The 25,650-nt window shown below is 38.2% G+C and overlaps 1 protein-coding gene across 4 annotated transcripts in view; it reads right to left on the minus strand.

Moving 5' to 3' along the window:
• SUGCT (succinyl-CoA:glutarate-CoA transferase) overlaps positions 1-25,650 on the minus strand; it is a gene marked incomplete at its 5' end in the record, with an annotated part of 694,779 nt that overhangs the window by 556,680 nt on the left and 112,449 nt on the right. For all 4 annotated transcript variants that reach the window (XM_079931161.1, XM_079931162.1, XM_079931163.1 and 1 more), the window contains one exon: positions 4,478-4,573. In XM_079931161.1, the coding sequence (XP_079787287.1) occupies positions 4,478-4,573 (96 nt within the window). The remainder of the gene's footprint in view (positions 1-4,477; positions 4,574-25,650) is intronic.

Raw genomic sequence — 25,650 nt, forward strand, 5'->3', positions numbered from 1 at the left:
GTGCCTACTCCATAGGGGGCTCAAGAACTGTTGCTTATTTATCAGGAGTCATTTGAAAGCATGAATGAAAACATGGTAGAGGGAAACCTACAGTTGCCGCATAGCTCAGAATTCAAATATAGTTCCACAGCCAGGTCACTTATTAGGTTTGGGACCCTCTAAAATCATAATAAATAGGTCGTTTGTCAAAGAGATGATGGAAACAGATCAGAAGAATTCTATCTGCCAAAGAAACTAAAAGACAGGTAGCTACAATGTGTCAAGCACCAAAAGAACCACTAGTTCGGATATAGTGAGAAAGGAAACAAATTTTGAAAACTTAAAATCATGGTTACAATCCAGGCCCTTTGGCTTTCTAGCTATAGCCATAGGAGAGTTGGTTCACCTCTCTAGACGTCCCTTTCATCCATATAAAATGAGAAGGAAAAATATACATATATGTAGATATATATCCCAGTTACATGATATGTGTTCAATGGAAGCCAGCATGTTTATCATTACTCTTATTATCAATGCAGCAATTAAATATATGCAATGTAATCATATGCTTGTTTAAACTGTACTTGCAAACTTCAGCAAATGAATGCTTTACTGCTACTATGGTACAAAGAAAAAGTCACACAAGAAACAGATGTATATCATTCACATTTTGGCTTTTTAAAACATCCTTAACATGGGTTAAAAGAAAAAGATTCCCAAGGTTACCTAATCTGCTATGATTTAACAGCATTTTGATGTTTTTCTAAGGAATGATAGCAAAGTGCTGTATCTCTTCAAACTTGGAATTTACTGCCTGTCTCAGTCTCTGCTTATGCCAAATTAAATACACAGTATAAGGTCCCTACCAGAAATAACATAGCACAGTTTCCTGCTCTATTCCTTGGTTGAATGAGCCCAAACTGAAGAAAGGGAGACATGGTTTTATTCAATCATCTGAATAATTGTTTTCTTCACTCTCTTGAATTGGAAGCTCTTGGTGGGGGAGGGGAAAGTTTGAAAGAAATCACCATGTGAATTATCAGGCCATTTAAAGGAACAATTCTCTTTGAAGGCCCTACATTTGAAAGGCTCAAGAAAAAGCTTAAGAAGAGTATTCCTATTAATGAACTGACCAGAAAGTCAGCATCCCCTGATAGTCCCCGGCACTCAAACTCCTGAGGTTTCAGAGTGCTGTAAAGTCTCTTTACCTGTGAGGTACAAATGGCACTGCAGAATAGAGGTTGCAGTGTTTCCTTCCAGCAGACACCACCCAAAACTTTCAAGAGTTTTGTCCTATGAAGAAATGGGATGGTAAATGGAATAAGACATGCCCCAGAGTTGGGGGGTTAGGGTATGGGGGGGGCGATGTCCAAGGCTGGGTTTTTTTAAAGTGAAGGACGTGATCATATATTTAACCGATGACAGATAATACAGGTGATGGAAGAGATCGAGTGCAGGAGCAATGCCTTTAAATCGGCAAACTGTGGAAAGGGACAGTTCATTCACTGTGATAGGAGGAAATGAAGTTTGAGAGTTATGGTAGAAAAAAAAATGCAGCAGTTCTCTTCTGGTTGCATCAATTTTTAGTGTCATATGAGACAAAGTCTTTGCCTAAGGATGAGGAGAGAGGAGGAAGACTTGAAGAGACAGAAGATTTGAAATAATCTTATGAGAGAGAGAGGATAAATATGTAGATAAATGTGGCAAGATTGCTGAGTAAGGCTGGGGAGAGACAGCCATGAACATAACATGGTGGTTATGTTTTTCCCCAGCCATATTCACTGCTTCAGTCAGGCACGGAATAGATGGACTATTAAATCCAATCAGCACTGGGATTTGCCAGTGGAATATAAACGACATGGTGCAGTCATCAATAATAAGAAAGTCTAGGTCTACAGTCTTATCATTGTGATGGGCAGCATCAACATCACCTGGAATCAGAATCGGCATCTTAACGGGGTTTCCAAATGATTCATGTGCATGTTTAAGAGAAATAAGTGTGGGGAAGCCAACTGAAATAGGAAAAGATTAACAGCGATAGGAGGCTATGAGCAGCCAGGCTGTTGCTTTGGTCCTCGATGTGTATCATGTTAGTCATATATCTAAAGAGGGGTGGCCACACTGATAACTGCACATATACATAATAAACAAAATATATTCTTTTTGAAGACAAGCTGCTTTCTCTGCACTCTCCTCTCCTGTCCCTAAAACACTCCTGTCTTTACAAATATAATTGTTTGAAGGGTTGAGAAACATTGAACTAATACCAATGCATGAAAAATATTAACATGAGCATTATGTAATGATCAATCCCTTGGGCTAGGTACTTCTCAGGGGCAAAACCCACTGATAATGGGAACAAAAGGAGCAATGAAGTCAAAAATTCCTTTTAAAAATCTGAATTCTCAGAAAAGCCTCCACTAAGATGTTCAAGCAGCAAAATGCTTATCTCAATTCTGTATACTTTGTTTAATTTACTCATTTTCAAAAAGGTGGCAGCCAAAGAGCAGGGAGGAAAGGGCGCAAGTGGATAATCAACCGGAGAAGTTAAGAACTGCATGTATACAGGGACTTCCCTGGCAGTCCAGTGGTTAAGACTCCGTGCTTCCACTGCAGGGGGCACAGGTTCGATCCCGGTTGGGGAACTAAGATCCCACATGCTGCACAGAGCGGCCAAAAAAAAAAAAATTGCATGTATACAAAATAACACACAAATCAAGGAGCACTACTTTTCAAAAATTTTCATTTCATGCATTTGAGGTCCTTGATCCCCAGAATCCTTCAGAGTTCAATAAAATTGAGAAGGGAGAGGGATGGACTGGGAATTTGCGGTTCGTAGATGCAAACTATTACATTTAGAATGGATAAACAAGGTCCTACTGTATAGCACGGGGAACTATATCCAACCTCCTGGGATAAACCATAATGGAAAAGAATATGAAAAAGAATGTCTGTATGTGTAAAACTGAGTCACTTTGCTGTACGGCAGAGACTGGCACAACACTGTAAATCAACTCTACTTCAATTAAAATATAAAAATAAAAGGAAATTTTAAAAAATTGAAGAGAGTGAGGTGGCCACCGTAACTAATTCCTGAGACCATCAGAGTCTTCCATCATAGGCTTTCAGCCCAAACCTCAGACAACTCAAATGAGATGCAACGCTTTAATTATTGTAGAAAACTGAATTATAACTGCCCTGTAATTCACCCATAAAAATATTTCCCAAATCTATTTTAAAAAATTGAAAACAGACCAGGGTCTACAAACATATCTAGGCTCCATCTTGGTATACTAGCTTCATTCAAGCTAAATTTGCATTTGTTCCTTAATCACAGTGCTGAACCCGTTCTCCATCAAGAGGAAACAAATTAATTCTGGGCTTTTGAGGAAAGTCCCTAGTAGATCTTCTTTTATTTCTTACAGATTATAAAGCTGCAATCAACTAGATCAAATAAGCACAGTGTCCATTTTACGTAACTGGGGCAATTCAAGAAGGAAAAGTACAGTTCTGTCTTTAATGAAAAGAAACACACACACATACACACACACACACACACAGAAGTCTCCCATATCTTCTACCTATAATAAAAATAGCCGATGATTCTAAATTTCCTTTCACCTCACAGTGAAATAATTGAGAGCACACCCAAGATGCCAGAGCTCTCGGTGTAAACACCCAGGAGGGATACTGAGGTCTACACAAAACATTTTTAAAGACATTCTGTTTTTTAAAATAAGCAAAAAATAGACTATAAACGTTATACTTGAACATAGCGAATACCTCCCTATGTGACATGATTTGGAACTTTACTGTAAAGCCTTCCGACTCACAGATACTTTCTCCATACACATCAAAAACTGAAGCCTGAACTTTCAACATTTGAGATGGACTCCCATGGTTTCCAACATTGTCCTCTGTTGAAAAGGTTGAAGAGGAGTTTTTGTTTTTATTTTTGAAAAGTCATAGTTTCTTCACATATTCATTCACACTAGCCAAAGTCAAGAATTTCTGAGGACAAGTTTAGACACTTAATAAAGAACAGCAGTTCCTGAACCATCTGCTTTGCTCAAGAACTGAAGATCTGTCACACGCAAATTTTCATTTTTCTCCAACCCTGTGAGAATATTATTGTCAGCTGGGGTAGGTAACATTTGGTTTTTAATTGACATGGTGAACAAACCAGGCTTTATAAAATGGGTACAATCAGTGTGTCTTTTGGGTGAAAAAAATAAAAGCAAACCATTATCTGAGTCTAAAAGTCACTCACTTTCAGCAAGTTCTTTTGATCCATTCAAGTGTCCTGTTACTAATCTTCTGATGAAGAAATGTGCAAAACACAGAATTTGAAGTGAATAACAGAACCTTGTTATAGTCAAACAAAGATATATGACAGAAAACCCTGAAAGTCTTTTTTTAAAAAGGAATCATCTCTCAAACTCATATCGTACAGAACTGCAGATTCTAATAGACTGATCCTATATTGCTGTATTCTTACCTGGTAAGGAACAATACTTCCGTGAGCTGTGCCCCAGCGCCGCGCTTCCTCTTGGCCAATAAGATAATTCACAGCGACGTGAGTCAAACATGCCACCTACCAGAAGAAGAAAAAAAAAAGCTACTTTATCTATACTCATAAACAGAAGGTTATAATAGGAATATTCTCGTTTGATTTCACTTCATGTCATTGTAGAAGAAAAAAGGAGAGAGAAAAAATTGTCTTGCTTGGTTAGAAAATATGCACGCAACCACACTTTCATCATACAAAGAAGAGAAGAGCAGTATTACATTATTGAGCGAGACTAAGTACTGAGTAACATTCAATTGAGAAATAAAAACACGGAAACACTCAGCTCCTGAAAAGATCACCTGAAGGCAGAGGTTAACCCAAGGGATGGAACCCTGGTCCAGCCTTTAGCATCGAAGCCATGGCAGAGTACATCAGCAACTAGTACTTTCCCTTCCCCTTTTACTTTCCATCAAGACGACACAAAAAGAGACTGCATCATCACTGAGCAGGTGAACTAGTCAGGAGCCACATTCCTCTAAACTTCTCATAACACGAAAAAATAGTAATAATAAACCTCTATTTTGTTTAAGTCAGTTTAATCAAGTTTTCTGTTCCTTGTTGCCCAAAGCATTCTTACTGGCACAGAGGATCGAGATTACTTAACTTTTTTTAATTCATTAGTGAATCATTCTCATTTAAACAAAAATGACTGTACTTCTTTCAACTTGGTCCTAGGATCATATCCTCATTATTATACTTGTCTCAGCTTTCAAGAACTACAAATCTATTAAAGGGGTCATCTAAAACTGTAGGGTCAACCTCTGACTCTTGGAGTATTTCATATATAGATCTTAAAAACCTATAATAATTCAATTCCATACAAGGATAATGACTTGATTCCTGGTCATCTGCCCCAAAGGGCTTATGTTCCAATGACTATCCATGCCTCCAAGGGCCCAGAACTATGGAAAGGAGGTGACCAAATAACAACTTTCCATAGTTTCCAGATAAAAGCTTCGGGCCTCACAGCATCATCATGATCTAACAGGAGCTGGCTTTTCTCATTCTATTAACATCAGATGCGATTAGGAATCTACCAAGCCAGCAAGTCAAACATCCCAAATGGAGACTGGCTCCTGGAGCAACTCAAGGGGTGACTCTTCAGGGCTTGGTGCTGCAACCTGTCCTTGCCTTCTACCTGGCATGGCAGATGTGCCTCCTACAAGGGCCGTCAATGGGGCTCAGCCTGGATGAATCTCCTTGCAGCAGCAGTCATTCTCCTTTACTTTTTTCTTGGGATTTACACTCACTTTTATGTTCATTTACTGCTTTGTTGAAATTGGAACTGCCTTATGGCAGCTGGTTTGGCTATACTGCCCAGGTGGCAAAACTAATAAACTTTGAGTCATCCACTTCTGGACCTCCATCTGGTCTTGGGCATTTGAACCATGGAGCATTCCAGGGCTGCCTGGGGCTGCCTGGGGCTAATCATCGTTTCACAGATCACTTCTGTGTCTTTCAAAATGGAAAATCAAATCAACATTTTGTAGTAAAAATGTACTGGATGGAAGTCCAGATTCATGGTTCCTAATTTCTGTCAACCTCTAGTTGTACAACTGTAGGTATTTAATTTAACCACATTGACCTTCAGACACTTTCTCTATAAAATCTTGGGCATTTGACCTAAACCAATTGTTTTCAGACTTTTTTTAAAAAAAAGCATAACTCCTGCATCAAACCAAATAATGCACGAACAATACATAAGAAGATAATACCCCACATGGTCTGGCTGAAGTAGAGGCAAGCCTACAATGCCACCCTAGGAAATGTGAACACAGAACACAATTTGCAGATTAGTAAATGGTCTTAAATTTGCTTCCAAGGTCTATACTTCTGACTCTGTTCTTCTTCTTAACAATATAACAGATAAAAAGCTACCAGGGATGCAATAGTAGTTGTTTTCCCATGAAGGCTCTTCCTGAAACTGAGGAAATTTTCTCAAGTCTGAGGTTTTACTCCAAGAAAGGTGTTTCTTTGATCTAGCCATGTTGGCGAGGGGGGAATTGTCCCTTTCAAAAAGCCTAGTGAAAGTCACTCTAAGGAGCTCTGGTGCTACTGGAGGCCAATAATTCACATTAATAAAGGTAATTCTTTGCAAGCAAAAAGTCACAAGGGGCTTGGTATTTCCACTTTTCTAATTTCAAAGTCAAGTGATAGTCAATAGGCCAACAACAGCAAGGGCTGCAGGAAGTAGTGGGCTGACTGGATGGTTACAGGTTAATGTGTAGCTCCTAGATTGACCTGAAATGGTTTCCAGGGGTGGGCATGGGCTGGATGCTAGGCTAAAAGTCAGCCTAGCTGCCTCATTTCTTGCCCATTACCTCAATCTTTCTTCTCAATGTTGACTTTGGTGTTTCTGACCCTGCCTTGAAAAGCTGTCTTTGACAACCGTTGAATAAAAACAGCCCCATTTAGAGTGAGTCTGAATGAAGGGTCAGAATTCATCTCACAGACTGTTTTCCAAATGGAAGATCATACCCATTTTCTCCACACAACGGTAGCTCATGAAAACAAAAAGCATTTCAGAACTAGCAGGCTCCCACTGGGCAGGAAGGTTAAATAAGATTTTACGCCAGTTGCCATCCATGAAAAAACAAAGTGTGATTTGTCAGTGATGACTCAGAGGCAAAGTTGGGGGGGAATTCTATTTTAAAAAAGAGAGCAACAGGGCTAAACTTAGCAACCCAATGTTTAAAAGGAGCATTACAGATCTGAAAGTAATCTATTTACAAAGACGTACTTTTAAGGCAGGAGAAGGGGAAGAAAGTCAACAGCTATGACATGATTATGTATTAAAAATCAGAGGCTTCCTGGCAATTAATGACAAATCTTCCACAAATCAAAAGAATGCAGGATGTGACTTTTAGGTTAATAACTACATACTGTATACCTATTCTAAATATTGCATTAGATCGTTACTTTCATCCCCTAAACTTAAGCTCATTATTTCATCACGTGGATGCCATATAATTTACTCAGAATGTTGCCTTTATACGGTTTCATCTAAATAAAAAAGCCAACTTTGGTTTAATAGTAATCATTCTGACAGCAAAATTATTATTTTAGATAGCACAGTGGGTCCTGATATTCTTTGTGTCTAACCAGGAAACCAATGGGGCTGTCAAAGTGGATCTCAAAGGGCACAGCCCTAAAAGGCTTGAGAAAGAATATGCCCAATTATTTCCCAAAGCGTCCTCATGGTGTCCATCACCTCGTTTTACCTCTACCTAATGAAGACCAAGCTACAGTAATATAATCTTTCATCTCCAAAAGGACAACCAAGTATCACAGTTAAAATGGGGAAAACAAGATCAGAAGTATGGTCCGTTGCATCAAAATGGGTAATTTTTTCCCTCCTGCTTCTTTGCATATATTCTGGCCTCCAACTAAGCTAGACAAAACACCAATCGTGATCGCTTCTGCACCTGCCCAAATCCGCATCCTCTCTTCAAAGTCCATTTCCACATTGCTGTCTCATTAAGTCCCCACATCACCCAAGCAAAAAAATATTTTCCCTGCCTCTGAACAAATACAACACCTTAATTTGCCTGACTCCTGACTTTTGCACTTTCACAGTCGGCTACATACTACAATAGAATTATAAGATTATTTCCCTTCCCCTGCCCCCGCCTTTCCCCTAAACTAGAAAGACCTAAATCAGTAGTTCCTAAACCTAGTGGTACATCACAATCATCTGGGGAATTCCTGGACCCCACCCAGACCTACTGACTCAGACTGGAGCCTGGGAAGAAATAAATGAACCAATGTACCATTAATTGTACACAGATTTGAGAACCAAAGCCATAGGAAACTCCAGTCAAACTCCTTAATGTTACAGATAGATAAATAAAGGAACAGAGAAGGTAAATAATTTATCTGATGTCACGTTGTTGGCTAGTGGCAGAACTTCACTCCAACTATAGCGCCTTCCTCCATGCTACAACATTATTCAATCACTCCTTTTAAATTGGGAACTATTTCAGGGTCAGAATTATGTATTATAAACCCTTTGTATGTACTCATAGCAGCTAAAATAGAACTTCACACTAATATTGTTTAAAGCGTGAGTGAAAACAGTAATTACTATTTATTTATTCAACAAATACTGAACGTTGCTTTGAGTGAGGCATTATGCTAGGTACTGGCTATACGTAAGTAAATGAAAAAGAGGTAGTCCTGCCCACTCTGGACTTAAGAATAGTGGAGAAGACAACTAAACAAGCAGTCATAGGAACTGCCATGGGGAGAGGAGATGGAGGAGAACTTTGAAAACAAAGAGAATAACATGTGTGAAAGCCCTAAGGCAGGAAAGAGACTGGCATACAGGAAGAAAAAAAAAAAAAAACTGAAAGTAGACCAGCGTAACTGAAGCATGGCAAGAAAGAGACAGGAAATGAAATTGGAGAGGTTTACAGAGGCCAGACCATGCCAGTCCTTGCAGATCACGGTAAGGAATTGTACTTGCACATCTTTCAGATGATCATTTTAAAATCACAAATCATATCATGTCATCCTTCTACTTAAAAATCATCGGGCTTCCCACTTAAAATGATGCAACAGGAGAATACAGTGGGAAAATGTTCACAAATTTTTTAAAAACTTTTTTAGAACAGTTTTAGATTTATAGACAAAATACCAAGATACTACAGAGAGTTTCCATATACAACACACCCAGTTTCCCTATCATTAACATCTTACATCAATGTCATACATATTTTACAATTAAAAAACTAATATTGATGAATTATTATTAAAGTGCCTATGTTCAGATGTCTTTCATTTTAACTTAATGTCCTTTTTCTGTTCCAAGATCCTCATCCACATGATGTTTATGCCTCCTTAGGCTCCTCTTGGCAGTAACAATTTATCATACATTCCTTGTTTTTGATGATCTTGACAGTTTTGAAGACTACTAGACTACTGATCAGGTATTTTGTAGAATATTCCTCACTGGGATTTTTTTTTAATGTTTTTCAAATAATGAGACTGGGGTTATGGGTTTCGAGAAGGAGGACGATAAAAGTAAAGTGCCATTTTCCACACAGCATACAAAGGTACATACTATCAACATGATTTATCACTGTTGGTATTGACCTTGATCACCTGGCGAGGTAATGTTAATAAGATTTCTCCACTGTCAAATCACTCTTTTTTCCTCCCCCTGTCCACGCTGTGCTCTTTGGAAGGAAGTCACCACGCACAGTCCACACTTAAGGCGTGGGGAGTTGTGCTACTCCTTCCTGAGGGCAGTGTCTACATAAACCATCTGGAATTCTTCCGCACAGGAGATTAGTCCCTTCTTTCCTATTTATTCATTCATTCAATCATTTATTTATATCAGCACAGACTCATGGATATTAATTTTATACTCTGGCTTATAATACAATACTACTGTATTTTATTGTTCAAATCATTCCAGTTTTGGCCATTGGGAGCTCTTCAGTTGGCTCCTGTGCCCCTCTGACATACTCCCCATCATTATGTGTTTTTTTGTTTTCAGCACTTCCTTCCTTTGTGGCACTACAAGATGCTCCAGGCTCATCTTTATATTTTCTGTTGCAGTCTTACAGGAAAGCATAAAGAGAAGAGGAGTCATGCAGTTAAAAAAAGGAACTAATATTTATTTCATTGTAGACAAGAATCACATTCATTCACTCAATTATTCAAAAATCTTCATATTGCACCTCCTACATGCCAGGAACTCTTCTAAGGCACAGGGATACGGCAGTGAACAGGACAGATATTGTCACACTTGCATGAAGCTCATATTCTAGTGTAAGATACATTCAGACATAAACAAGAAAATATCAGGAAATGATAATTAATGTGAAGAAAATGAAATGATCACAGAGAGGGCTCTTCTCGACTAGCAGGTTAGTAAAGGCCTCTTCGACAATATTACATCTTATCTGAGACCGGGAGAAGGCATGTGAAAATCTAGGGAAAACCTTTCTAGGCAACAAGATCAACCAATTAAAAGACTGCATTGCGGTAAAAAGCTTACCATATTTAGAAACAGAAGCTCACTGTAGCTGGAACATAGTAAGTAAAAGAGGCAGTAGTATAAAGTGAGGTCAGGTATGTATGCAAGGGCCAGATCATATGGGTCCTTACAGGCCTGGTAAGGACCTGGGATATTATTCTAAGTGTCATGGGAAGCCATTGATTTATATAATTAGATAAACTGGTCCTTATATGGAGTATAAAGAGGCAATGAATGAAACCAAATTATCTCACATGACATAGGTATTATTTGTAATCTATAAAATTATTCCATTTTACAGACAGGAAAACTAAGCCTAGGGAGATTAAGTATCTTGTCTAGATCTCACAGTTGGTGAAGAGCAAACTATGACTCACACTCAGATACTCTACCCTCTAAGCCATCCTTACACCACTGCCTCCTGTCTATTTAACCTCTCTGCTCCCAGCCCCTCTCACCCTAGGAGTGCTCAGCTTTACATCTGTGTCCTATATATATTCTTGACTTCACATTTTATATTCCCTGCAGGGCCCCCCAGATCACTGGAGTAGTCTAGAAGCCCTCCACAATCCCTCAGCTGTCCTCTGCATTTGCTTAGAAAGCATGTCATTAACTGAATCGATTAATTCTCCTCACATTCTTCTGCTCAGCCTCACTCATTTACTAACTGTAAAACATTTTCTGGGAGAAATATGTTAAAAGAGAAATTAAGAGGCTAGCATTCATGGAGAATACACCTTTCAAGATGGAAAATTCTTCAAAAAGAGCCTTCATCAGAGTGTTTAAGATCCTGACATCTCTCTTTTTCATCTTGATTCCATTACTCTGTAGGTCAAACTTCCTATGCAATTTAATCTGCTTTGCTTTGTCCCTCACACCTTAAGGTAGACTAATTTCTTCAGAACCACTAAGGACCAATGAGGAAAAACATTCAGGAGTAGAGAAGGTATTTTGGCTATCTCATGTTGAAAGAAGAATAAGAATTCTAACTATTTATACTACATCTATCATTTTACTTACTAATGATCAAAACTAATACTTACTAAGCACTTATTGTACACTGTTCTAAGCATTTTATGTGAAATATCTCATTTAATCCTCATAGCAACTATATGAGAGACATGTTCTGATGAACCCATTTTACAAATGAGAAAACTGAGGCATGGAGCAGGTTAGTAATCTGCCCAAGGTTATGTACCTAGTAAATGGACAAGCCAGGACCTGAACTCAGCTACTCTGGATTCTGTCATTCTATACTAAATTACGTACAGAATCAGACTCCTTAGGATTTCTGAGTGGCCCTGATCCTGGAAAAGTTTTATAGGACCGGTTTTACTTGGTTTTTAAAAAAAAGTGATTACGCATCCTTTTCAATTAAGTAAACATCTACAGATAAGTTTGATCTTAATTATTACACAATACTTAAAGTAGTACTCATTCAAAGTTTTCTGCTTTGCTACAACTATGCCTTGGCTTCTATTCCAATGTAATTAGAAATAAACTTCAACCTACAAACATTTTACCTGTAAACACCAATAAGCCAGTAGAGCTGTTATGTAAATTTTAAATCTCTACTTTTATTTACTTAGCAAAAAAACCATATTACCATATCCTTCTCTTCATGGCAATTTTTTAACTTAATGGAAGAAACACACACATTTCACATTCCTCTGAATTATCACTAACGATAGTCAAAGCATATTGATGTTTACTTTATATACTGAACTCAAAAGAAAAACATATTTGCATTACACTCAGAATAATTTTGCCAATCCATCTGAATGAAAATCAGACATATGAGGAAACTGGATATCAAATGCCAGAAGGTAAGACCAGACAGCAAAGAGAGACAGAATTTCAAAAGCATGTTTAGGATAATACATCAAACATATTTTTTACCATGAACCACTGACCCAGTCAATCATTTGACTGAAAAAGTGTGATGAGTAAGTGAAAATGTAGAAAAGTAACATTTAGTGACATGATTTACTTATTTATCCCTATGATGGCATGTCTTCAGTTTCAAACATCTTCTTCAAATATGATTCCACATTTTAAATAACTTAGTTCTTTAAATATCTTTTTAGAATAAAATAATACACTGTTCTGCAACACTAGTTTTTAAAAGAAGTTCAAAGAATGAAGTTACTTTTGTTTACTGCTTCCTTCAGGCATTTAACAGATATTTAATAAGTACTTATCACACGCAAAGCACCCTGTCAGGTACAGTGGGAGATCCCCAAATCAATAAAACAGAGTTCCATCTCTCAGTAAGGTTAAAATCTATCATTCAAAATAGAAACATTTAGTTCCACAAGAGACTTTTCTTTAAAAAATCAAGTAGAGATTTAAAAAAGTGACATTTGAACAGTCCCTTCAATAAAGGGAATTTAGCCTTACAAACACAAGGAAAAGGACCTTCCATGTGAAAGAAATACTGTGTCCAATGTCACAGCAGAGAGGACAAGTACTGGGTTTTTTTTTCAGTGAATACATGAATGAATCAACGAATGGAAATAAAAACTGAAAAAAGGCATTAGATTTGATGACCAGGAAATCATAAATGCTCATTAAGATGCAATATCAATAAAGCAGTGGAAACAAAAGCCAGATTCAAGGGGGCTAAGAAAATGAAAAGAATGTGAGAGGCGAAAGAATATTTTAGAGGCTTGTGTAAAGGTCTGGGAAGGAGAGAGACTAGACAGTAGCTCAAACAGGTGTGCAGGAAGACAGAGGTTTTATTTTTGAAGATGGGGGGGAAAAATCCTGAAATTCATTTAATTATGCAAGAAAAAAGAATAACTGAAAGTGTGGAGCCTTAAGCAAGGTGTAAGAGGACAAGAAAGAAAATACATGTGAATGGGTTATGGTTTAAAATACCATCTCCCAGTGAGGTCTTCCCTAGCTCACTCAGATGGGGTCATTTCCTCTTCTCTCTGTCCATTAGTATTAATAGAATGGAAGCTTCTGGAGGGAAAGAACTTGTCCGATGTGTTTGATGCTCTCTCCCCTGCAGCAGAAACATAATCTGAGACACACTATAGGCATGCAGTCATTATTAGTTAAACTGGTAAATAAAGGAAGGAATGATACAGTCTTCCTCTAATTTTGGAGTAGAATCTTCATGAAGAAGGAGAAACCTTTCAAGTGAAAAGGAGGAAAGTTGGATGCAATCCCCACAGAAAAGCAGAACAGTAGGAGGCATCTTCGTAGAATGAGAAAGACACGCTGATATTTGCCTCTTCCTCTAAATCCTACCTCTGCGCACTGGAGTCACACAGAGCAAGTCCATTCATCCTTTTACCATACACCAAATGGATAAACACAGAGGCTGAGTTGCCTGAGGCCTCACATTCAGAGTGAGGAAAGCAATAAAGATGGCTTACTAACAACAACAGAATCCTCAGGGGTTAAGACCTCATTGAGCTAAAAGTGAGTATATAATTATGCAAAAGATTCATGGATGGGTAGAGAAACAAAATAACTCTTCCCTTAAATCACAATTGGCCTAGGAATGGGGGTGGGGTGAGTCTTTAACAGGGGGACCAATAGGTTCTTCGAGGAAGCACTAGGCAATTCAGTTCAGAGGTCAAAACGTTGAATAAAGGTTGACTCCCAAATTTCACAATTTGTATGGAAGCACAAAAGACCCCGGCCACCCAAAGCAATCTTGAGAAAGAAAAACGGAGTTGGAGGAATCAGGCTCCCTGACTTCAGACTATACTACAAAGCTACAGTAATCAAGACAGTATGGTACTGGCACAAAAACAGAAAGATAGATCAATAGAACAGGATAGAAAGCCCAGAGATAAACCCACGCACATATGGTCACCTTATCTTTGATAAAGGAGGCAAGGATATACAATGGAGAAAAGACAGCCTCTTCAATAAGTGGTGCTGGGAAAACTGGACAGCTACATGTAAAAGAATGAAATTAGAACACTCCCTAACACCATAAACAAAGATAAACCTGAAATGGATTAGAGACCTAAATGTAAGGCCAGACACTATAAAACTCTTAGAGGAAAACACAGGCAGAACACTCTTTGACATAAATCACAGCAAGATCCTTTTTGACCCACCTCCTAGAGAAAGGGAAATAAAAACAAAAACAAACAAATGGGACCTAATGAAATTTAAAAGCTTTTGCACAGCAAAGGAGACCATAAACAAGATGAAAGGACAACTCTCAGAATGGGAGAAAATATTTGCAAACGAAGCAACTGACAAAGGATTAAACTCCAAAATAGACAGGCAGCTCATGCAGCTCAATATCAAAAAAACAAACAACCCAATCCAAAAAAGGGCAGAAGACCTAAATAGACATTTCTCCAAGGAAGATATACAGATTGCCAACAAACACATGAAAGGATACTCAACATCACTAATCATTAGAGAAATGCAAATCAAAACTACAGTGAGGTATCACCTCACACCAGTCAGAATGGCCATCATCAAAAATTCTACAAACAATAAATGCTGGAGAGGGTATGGAGAAAACGGAACCCTCTTGCACTGTTGGTGGGAATGTAAATTGGTACAGCCACTACGGAGAACAGTATGGAGGTTCCTTAAAAAACTAAAAATAGAACTACCATACAACCCAGCATTTCCACTACTGGGCATATACCCTGAGAAAACCATAATTCAAAAAGAGTCATGTACCACAATGTTCACTGCAGCTCTATTTACAACAGCCAGGACGTGGAAGCAACCTAAGTGTCCATCGACAGAGGAATGGATAAAGAAGATGTGGCACATATCTACAATGGAATATTACTGAGCCATAAAAAGAAAGGAAATTGAGTTATTTGTAGTGAGGTGGATGGTCCTAGAGTCTGTCATACAGAGTGAAGTAAGTCAGAAAGAGAAAAACAAATACCATATGCTAACACATATATATGGAATCTAAAAAAAATGGTTCTGAAGAACCTAGGGGCAGGACAGGAATAAAGACACAGATGTAGAGAATGGACCCAAGGACATGGGGAGGGGGTAGGGTAAGCTGGGAGAAAGTGAGAGAGTGCCATGGACATATATACACTACCAAATGTAAAATAGATAGCTAGTGGGAAACAGCCACATAGCACAGAGAGATCAGCCCAGTGCCTTGTGACCACCTAGAGGGGTGGGATAGGGAGGCTGGGAGGGAGATGCAAGAGGGAGGGGATATGGGGATATATGTATATGTATAGCTGATTCACTTTGTTATACAGCAGCAACTAACACATTCCAAAGCAATTATACTCCAATGAAGATGTTAAAAAAAAAAAAAGGTTAACTCCCGTGACCCTGTAGATTTCCTTCACTGTTCCCTGGAGCCCAGGATGCTTCCTCTACAGAAAGTTGTGCTCATTTTGGGAAGAGCTCCCTACATTTTGTGTAGTTATGTTAGTTCAGGTTACCTTCTCCAATTCTCTATTTTGTCACATTTTTCCTCTAGTTCTGATAACCTCTGCCTTTATGTCCTGGTGACCTTCTGTCACTGGAACCTGGAGGGTATTATGCTCAGTGAAATAAGTCAGACAAAGAAAGACAAATACTGTATGTTATTACCTATATGTGCAATCTAAGAAATAAAACAAACTAGTGAAGATAACGAAAAAGAAACATACTCACAGATTATAATAGAGAACAAACTAGTGGTTAACAGTGGGGAAAGAGAAAGGGGGAGGGACAAGATAAGAGTAAGGGATTAAGAGGTACAAACTTCTATGCATAAAATAAATAAGCTACAGGATATATTGTACAGCACAGGGAATACAGCCAATATTTTATGATAACTATAAATGGAGTATAATCTATAAAAATTTTGAATCACTGTGCTATACACCTGAAACTAATATAACATTGTAAATAAACTATACCTCAATTAAAAAAAAAAGCCTTCCCCATCTCAATATTAATAGAAAAACCTTTTGCATTTTCTTCTAAATATAGATTTTCTCATATCCAGGAGATGGAAAGGACTACATATCCTTGGGATTATACTTACTTTTATATCCTGATTTTTACATTTAATGAGAATTTCCTCATATTTGTATATATTCCTTAGAGCTTAATTTTAAATGCCAAACGAAAAAAACAGAAATTAGCCATTAAAGGCAATATCAGCAGAGGAACTGGAGTGGACATCGTAATGCAAAGGGTTAGGAGAAGCAGGAAGCAGAAACCTCAAATACAAATAATATGTTAAGTTTGGCAGTGAAAGGGGGAAAGAGATAGAACAATAGCTGGAATGCACAGCCAAATCACCAAAAAGGGTGTAAATGAAGATCGTTCATGATGTTACCTTTTCCAGGGTATACAGACTTTAATAGAAAATTAATGAAGGCCCAAAAGCCTTGGAGCTAAAGGAATGAACCTCTCTTAGTGGAATTTCAAGCATCTTCCCAAGTTCATGGGAGAAAGATTTTATAATCAAGGGAGGCATTTTCCTAGAAACTTTAAGTCATAGAACTATATAAAACAACCCTGAATATAACAGCAGTTTATAAACCAAGCCTCGGCATAAGAACAAAATTAACTAACTTACACACTCTGCCTACATCTGATCATTCCGAGTGACTGAAATCTAAGAATGTCAAAGTGAACCTGATGATGATTTTTGTCTGGCCATGTCACACTGCACTGCTCTCCTGAGCTTCTGTGGAATGGTTCCCAGAATAACAGGGAAGACTCACTAGAATGCAATACATAATTAAGTTCTTTACTGGTGACTCTTCTTAAAGTGACCTCATGGGAGTTCTGGGGAAAGGTGCAAAGCCAGGTGTGGATTAGGACAAGAAATCATGTCGGTTATCAAATGATTCAGCAGGTAAAATATGTATTATGTCACTGCACTTCAAGCAAAAATTCATGCAATGAATACAGATACACAGTGCCAAGGACTGCCCTGTTAATTTACAGAAACCAACTCAGTGATGAAAAACAACAACTCTAAGAACAGCAAAAGAAAGAAAACACATTCTATACTTTATATACTATTTCTGTTTTATTTGGAAGTTTAAAAAATCTTGTATTTACATTCCATTTTCTCATCCAGGAAATATTTATTGTGTGATTACTTTGTTCAGTCAGTGTGTGAGGTGCTGGGTATACGGTGGTGAAAAGGGATGGATTCTCTGCCCTCATGGAACAGAGTCTAGTGAGAAGACACACAGCAAACACACTAAAGCCCAGCGACATGAGGAGTTTAGGGGCAGAAATGTGATTGGAACCAGGCCTAGGGGACTTAGCTCAAAGTGGAGTTTGCAGGACAAGCACATTCTTTTCACACTTTCTCGCCCCTTCCTCCTACCAACACACACAAAATGGTTTGGCAAATATAACAGTCATCTTTACTAATTTGGGAGTCACTTCACAGGAACAGAAACAATGAGAATATTTCACTATATTTACACAAACACTTGGCCAATCTCTCCTCTGTTCTAATACATCTCAGCAAAGATGAAAATCAACTCAACTGATTTCAGAACCTCACTAATTTATATCACAGTCAGAACTCATCAACAACAGCCCACATGGCACAGGCTGGATGGCTTTTAAGATCTAAGCTGCAAACTGTAGATGAGTTTGGGCTTTTCAACATCACCTCTAAGAGACCTCAAAGGTACACCGACATAATCAGCCTTTGATGACACACTGTATCATATATCCGTAGTCTCACATGTCTCTAATTCAGCACATTTGCATATGATCTGCATTCTAACATATCCACAAATATGTTTTTATATGCTAGAAGACTGTAATATGATAGAGCCCTTTAGGAGTCATTCTGCTTTGTTGTGTCAATTCTCATGTCCATCAGACAATGATCATTCTCCCAGCCACATCCTCCACCTACGCCTTAACCACAACTGGAGGGCTAGACACTTCTGAAGAGGGCATAGTCTCTGAGTCTTTTTGACATCCTCGGCAGTCTGGTGGAAAGAAATTTGGATCCTGAGTCAACAGGCCTGAGTCTCAGTCTCAGCTTATTAGCCCCTTACTGCAAAGTCCTGAGTCAAGTTTGCAAAACATCACTAACCTCCTCATAGCTGTTTGTGACTTCAGAACAATACTGTAAAAGTGCTTTGAAAACACTCAAAAGTGTGAATAATGAAAAATTATCATTTAAAAAACATATTATCCAAGCAAATACAAGCCAAACAGCAAACACAGGGTTTTATGACACAACAATTTAGTAATTTCAATTAACTAGATTGGTGTTTTCCATCTTTCACTGATACAAATAATCCATCTAGGAAAAACAACTCCCACAGACTGCAAACCAGGTTAGTCAGCTTTAGAAATTCCAAGTATATTTATTGTTTTTATTAATCAAAGAAGAATTTCTGAACTGCAAATTTTTTACCTTTTACAAATATTAAACACACATTAAAACACAATTGGTGGGCTTCCCTGGTGGCACAGTGGTTGAGAGTCCGCCTGCCAATGCAGGGGACACAGGTTCGTGCCCCAGTCAGGGAAGATCCCACATGCTGCGGAGCGACTGGGCCCGTGGGCCACGGCCGCTGAGCCTACACGTCCAGAGCCTGTGCTCCGCAACGGGAGAGGCCACAACAGTGAGAGGCCCACATACCGTAAAAAAAAAAAAAAAAAAAATTGGTTTAGAAAAATACCAGTGGAACCATTGATTAAACATCTGCAGTTTGACTATAAAGTAGCAAAATTTGATTTCTTTTTTTTTTAATTAATTTGTTTGTTTTTATTTTTGGCTGTGTTGGGGCTCTCATTGCTGCGCGTGGGCTTTCTCTAGTTGCGCGCGGGCTTTCTCCAGTTGCGGTGAGCGAGGGCTACTCTTCATTGTGGTGCGCAGACTTCTCCGTGTTGTGGCTTCTCTTGTTGCGGAACACGGGCTCTAGGCACGCGGGCTCAGTAGTTGTGGCTTGCGGGCTCTTGAGCACAGGCTCAGTAGTTGTGGCACACGGGCTTAGTTGCTCCGCAGCATGTGGGATCTTCCCAGACCAGGGCTCGAACCCGTGTCCCCTGCATTGGCAGGTGGATCCTCAACCACTGCGCCACCAGGGAAGCCCCAAAATTTGATTTCTAATAAGATTTCTAAGACAAGTGCTATCAGTTTACCTCCAAAGGTTGTAGATTGGCAGCTCAATGAGCATGATTCAGTTCATTAATGTGTTTTGTTTGGCTTACACAGTATTTCAAAAATTGAAAGTTTTTATACAAAAATTCAGATTTCTTACATCAAAAAATGCAAATCTGGCTACTCTAGTGGTGGAGAAGGCTTATACTGGCCCATAAGAGCAACTGTTAATATCTCTTCCAAGCATGTTCAGTAACAATCACATTAGAGGCTTGAAATGAGCAATGTAGGAATATTTACACCACGTGAATTGGCAAATGCTATGGATTGCAGCTTTTTTTTTCTTTAAGAAAGCTAGTTAAACACTTACAAGCACACCCTACACTTGGGACCATAATCTCACAGGGCAACAACTGGCTGGACTGAGTAGCAATAACTATGCCCTCAGATAGGATGTGGACTTTTTAGTCCATATCCACCACTATTCCCTATTGTTTTTTGTCTGGCTTAGTTCACTCATTTTAATTACCTGCCCCACATATTTAAGCATTTGATTTTGCAACTCCTGGTTTACAGTCACACTCTTTTCAATAAAACTCTTAGATGATAATAAAGAAAAAAAGCCAAGTCACTGTGCTTGCTTGATAATTAAAAAAAAAGAGCAGGCTTAAATTCAACACTGTTGAACAAACTGAAATACCATCTTTAGATTCCTTTTTCTCCCTTTTCTAACCATTGTGTTATTTAAGTAAAAAAGAACATTGTAACAGATTTCAAGTCATAAATTGAGCAGTTAGCAAAATGAATATTTTTAAAAGATAAAAATATTATTTAATTGTACATTCTTAAACAAAATATGAAAAACTGAGAATTTTTATTTCTAGAGGTAAAATCATCTTTGCTTCTCAAAACTATGAAGTCTTTTTTGGTTTGTCTGAAGACCGTGTATGGATATTTGATGGAAATCTTGAAAACCCGGCCAGAAAAATTCCTACACAAGGCAAACCTTTGATTAAATGACTCTATCAATAAGAATGTCTGAATATGAAACCAGATATGATAGCAGGCAGGAAAATTCCCTTTCATGTCACATTACATGGATTCATACACAGAGGACTGCTGCTTAGCCTGCCCTAATACTAGGTCTGTGCTTCCAAAGACAATAACACTTTCATTTATCACTCCCTTCCCTTGGGGCATGAGTATCATAGTCCTACCCACTACAAGAAAAGCATTTTCCCAAAACCACTTCCAAGGTCCCAAGAACAAAAATAAAAGACAAAAAATTAAGGAAAGAACACAGACCAATGGAAGGTCCTGAAACAGTTCCAATCAACGGGTGTTATATTTCTGGACACTGTCTTAGCAGTAATCACTACCACCAAAAGGAAGGGGCCATGTGAGCATTTGTCAGGAGTCTCTGTCTCAGCACACCACTTTTAAAATTCTATCTTTCCTCCTGGACCTCCCGCTAAATTTGTTTTCAGTCTCAGACCTACCTTAGCTTGGTTACTGGTCTTTTCTTTTTTTCAAGATGCTCAAAAATAACAAATATTTGGACTTCTAGGCTAGCCCCCAAATTATAATAAGGCCATTTTTACAGTGGAGAGAAAACAAGGAGATTAAAGAAATAGAAAGAATGGAAAGAAGGAAGGGAGGGAGGGAGAAAGGGAAGGAAAGAAAAAAAAGGACATAAAGCATGTTTTGAGCTAACATGAGAGAAAGGGACAAAGTTTTAAAAAGAGGAAGAGGAAAGCAACTGTCCTGTGTCCTTTTAGATTGCTCTTAATGTAAATTTTGGGGGTAGAATCCAAATACTGGTATTACTGATCCTCTTGAAAAAATGTTGCCTCGAATCTTTTGCACACTCCTATGTACATTAGACAATCTCAAGTGAACACTGGAAAGCTCAAGAAACGATCCAGATACAGTCAAGGGGAGTTTGTGATAGTACCAAAAACAAAACAAAGGAAAACGATAGCAGAAAGAAAGAGTTTTACCTGTATTCAGTAAAGTACCAGCTACACTGATTTATGTTGAGCCTTTCTTCAGCGTATTGATTTTTACCGATTTAAAGCTAAAGGCCTAGACCTCAGTTACCTCAAGAATAACAGTTCTTTTAGAAGAACTTGAGGTGAACCAGAGTACTTTTACTCAAAATTCTCAGGTTCGTACTGCAGCTGACTAGCAAAGAAGTATTTCCTGGATGTATAACGAATTATCTCAGTTCTCCGCCTAGTCTAAAGCACCAGCCAGCATCCACGGGCCTCACATGCATATTTACAATAAGCAATATGTCATCGGTGTTTTTAACTTAATTTTGGTTGAGGTATTTTAACGTATACATTCCCTCAACTTAAAAAAAAAACAAAACGCAGTAGCAAGTAAGACTTTTATTTTTTAATGTTTACATTCTAAATAATTGCAATAGGTCATCAAAAGTAAAGGCTTTGGGGTAAAAAAAATCAGTCTCTGCTGCAACCAACATGCTTGTCTGTCAGTGTACGAAGGGTTAAGGAATGTAGTAATAAGGTGAGAGTGTGCTGAAAGGGGGCTGAAGGAAAAGGAACAAAAAAGGTGGAGACAATGATAATAATAATATAACAATAACAGCTAACACTTACTTAGTGCTGACTATGTAGTGGGCACTGCTGTAAGCACTTTACATATATAAACCCATTTTAATCTTCATAGCAATCCAGGAGGCAAACACTGCCATCATCCCCATTTAATGAATGAGGAAACTGAGGCACAGAGCCCATTTCAAGATTTGCCCAAGGGCCTCAACTACTTAGTAGCATATTGAGGATTTAAACTAGTCTGAGAGTCCATGTTCCTAACCACTATCCCAGAGGCCTGAAGAGGAAGGTTACCAATGGAAAGAAGTTAATTCAACAATAAGGTTAAAATTAAGTTTAAAAAAAACAACAACTGAGGTTTTACCTTATAGAGAAAAATATATATGTTGCATGCAGATTAAAATGTTCTACCTAATAAACACAATATAAATTTAACAGGTACTTGGCAACAGATAACAAGTGCAATGACAAACATTAGAATGAATATAAGAAGCCTTCTCCAGAAAGATGTGAGCACAGTATTTTAACCACCCAAGAGGTCCTACTTTAGTGCATCTCGTGTGCCCGCAGTGCCACCCAGTGATAGTCGAGGTGAACCACGTGTATATCCTCTTCTGCAAGTTTCCATAATCTTTTCTATAACTAATACAGAACTTTCACATAAAAAAGGAAACTTGGATTAGTAGTAACCTATCTTTTATTTTACTATAACTTTTTCCAAATTGCCCTTACATTTAAATTTCCTCTCCATTATTTCTTAACATATGACTGTGACAAGACCAACCAAAACTATTAACTTGAGGGCTGAGAGAGCTTGCTTGCTGAAAATTTAGAAGAGTATTTCATTTTCCCCAAGAAATCATTCAAAATATTTGTTTACAGCGTTTCATTCACCCAGTGAGTACATAATGCTGTCACCACATAGGGTATTTCAGTGTTTCCTAATATAACCTTTCAGTTACTGGAGTATGGAGTTCATTGCAGCCAGTGAGGAGGGCTGAAAACATCTGCTCCAAACAGCAAAGCAAAATGTGAGCAGGTCCCCCATCAGCAAGCAGTACCTGCACTATGGAACCTCCAAAAAGAAACAGATGCAGCAATTAGGCACGTGGTGGAGGAGGGAAGGGGGTGGGGGTCAGGAGGGAAGCTAGGCAAGCATCGAACAAGACAAAATGTATCTATAGACCTAAATAGACAGGTGATCACTTTAAAAAAATTCTCCTACAGGGAATGGTTACATTATGAAAACTGAATTCTAAAGTTTAGTTTTCATCCAAAACCATAACATTACAACTGATTATACCACTAAGACAAAATAAGACAGGGCTATATACCCCTGGAAGGAATTCAAGAAAGATTCATCAGTGAGTTCTTCTATTAAGATTTTTTTCTGAAATATTCACCAAATATTTAATAGTAGTTATTGCTAAGGAGCAGAATGACAAAAAAACTTTGAGTTACAAAGTTACACATTTGTTTATTTTTGGCATTGTTTTCCAGACATGTATTTCTTTTGTTAAAAGTGTGGAAAAGTCCTGTGCTCCACTGTATTATAATCATTAGGAAGAAACCCTGAACAGTAAGACATTTGTCTCTACTTTCTATATATCCCTTATACATTTCAATCATTGTGCAACCGATATTTTTACATACACTAATAAAACACAGCTTTTGCTTAAATTAAAATAATACCCTTCACCACAGAACTACTTACAAATCTAATTATTTTATAAAGTATATTTGTCAATTAGCAGCTAAGCCAGCTTTTAAATTCTTTCATTTTTAAAATGCCACGATTGATAACATGTCTATGGGAGTAAACATGATTAAAAAGACAAATATGTGAACTTTGATCACCAGTATATGAGAAGTGGAGTCTTGAGGTTCATTTCTGTAGCCCCTGAAATGTCTCTCTGCAACTGTTTCCCTTCAAGTCAAGGGTTGAGGATGACGAGTTCACACACTCCTAGAGACTGCAAGTCCCATTGACAAATCAGCTGCTGACTTGCAGTTAGTCCATATCATCATTGCTAAAGTTGTGTTCAATGTACCATACAGTCATAAAGCTGTAAGGTTCTTTCTAAGCCATTCTTCGTTCTTTTAGTTCCCTGACAAGCTAAAGGTCCCATGGGACCCTGTAGAGCAAAACCTCAAATACAGTGATGCCCATAACTAATCCACAGGAACCAGCCAAGAAAGTTGTTACAAATATGATTTGAGTCTTGAGTAAAAATTATTTGGGGAACTTAAATGCTATTTAATTTTAAGAGTTATCAGGATGACATATGATAGGTATACACCTTACAAGTTTACTCTAAGACACACCTCTTTTCAAATTGCGACCCACAAGTCTACTGCATCAAAGTCACCTGGGATGCTGCTTCCAAGTGGCAGACTCCTGAGTCCTGCCCCAGACCCACTGGATCTGAATGCTTGAGTGTGAGGCCCAGGAATCTGGTTTTTTCCAAAGCTCCCTGGACTCTTACTCACCTATCAGAATGGCCAAAATCCAGAACACTGACAATACCAAATGCTGGTGACCATGTGGAGCTACAGGAACTCTCACTCATTGCTGGCTGGAATGCAAGATGGTGCAGCCACTTGGGAAGTCAGTTCAGTGGTTTCTTACAAAACTAAACATAATCTCACCATATCATCTGGCAATCACACTATTGATATTTACCCAAAAGGAGTTGAAAACTATGCCACTCAAAAACCTACGCATGGATGTTTATAGCAGTTTTTTTCATAGTTGCCAAAACTTTGGTACATACAGACAATGGAATATTATACAGCACTGAAAACCAATAAGCTATCAAGCCATGAAAAGACATGGAGGGAACTTAAATGCATATTACTAAGGGAAAGAAGCCAGTCTGAAAAGACTACATACTGTAATGATTCCAACTATATGACTTCCTAGAAAAGACAAAACTTTGGAGACAGTAGAAAGATTTGTGGTTGCCTGGGTGTTGCATGAAGGGGAAAGCAGAAAGGAATAGGTAAGAACAGAGAATTTTTAGGGCAATGAAAATATTCTGTATGATTCTATAATGATGGATATATGTCATTACACTTTTAAGCAAACCCACAGAATGCACAACACCAAGAGTGAACCCTAAGGGAAACTACAGGCTTTGGGTGATTATGATGTGTCAATGTAGGTTCATCCTTGGTAAAAAATGTACCATTCTGGTGAATGATGCCGATACACTCTGGTGAGTGTAGACTATTCATGTGTGGTGCAGCGGATATATGAGAAATCTCTGTATGTTCCTCTCCATGTTGTTGTAAAGCTAAAACTGCTCTAAAAAATTAAGTTTAAAAAAAAAGCTCACTGGTGACAGTCATACAACGTAAGTTTGGGAATCATATTATCGAACAGCAATTCTTAAACATTGCTGAACATTAGAATCATCTGGAGAGCTTTTAAAAATCCCAGTGCCCAGGCCATGCCCCATACTAATTAAAGCAGAATCGCTTGGGGTGGGAC

The sequence above is a fragment of the Stenella coeruleoalba genome, assembly GCF_951394435.1.
Source record: "Stenella coeruleoalba genome assembly, chromosome: 9".
NCBI classification, from domain to species: Eukaryota; Metazoa; Chordata; class Mammalia; order Artiodactyla; family Delphinidae; genus Stenella; species Stenella coeruleoalba.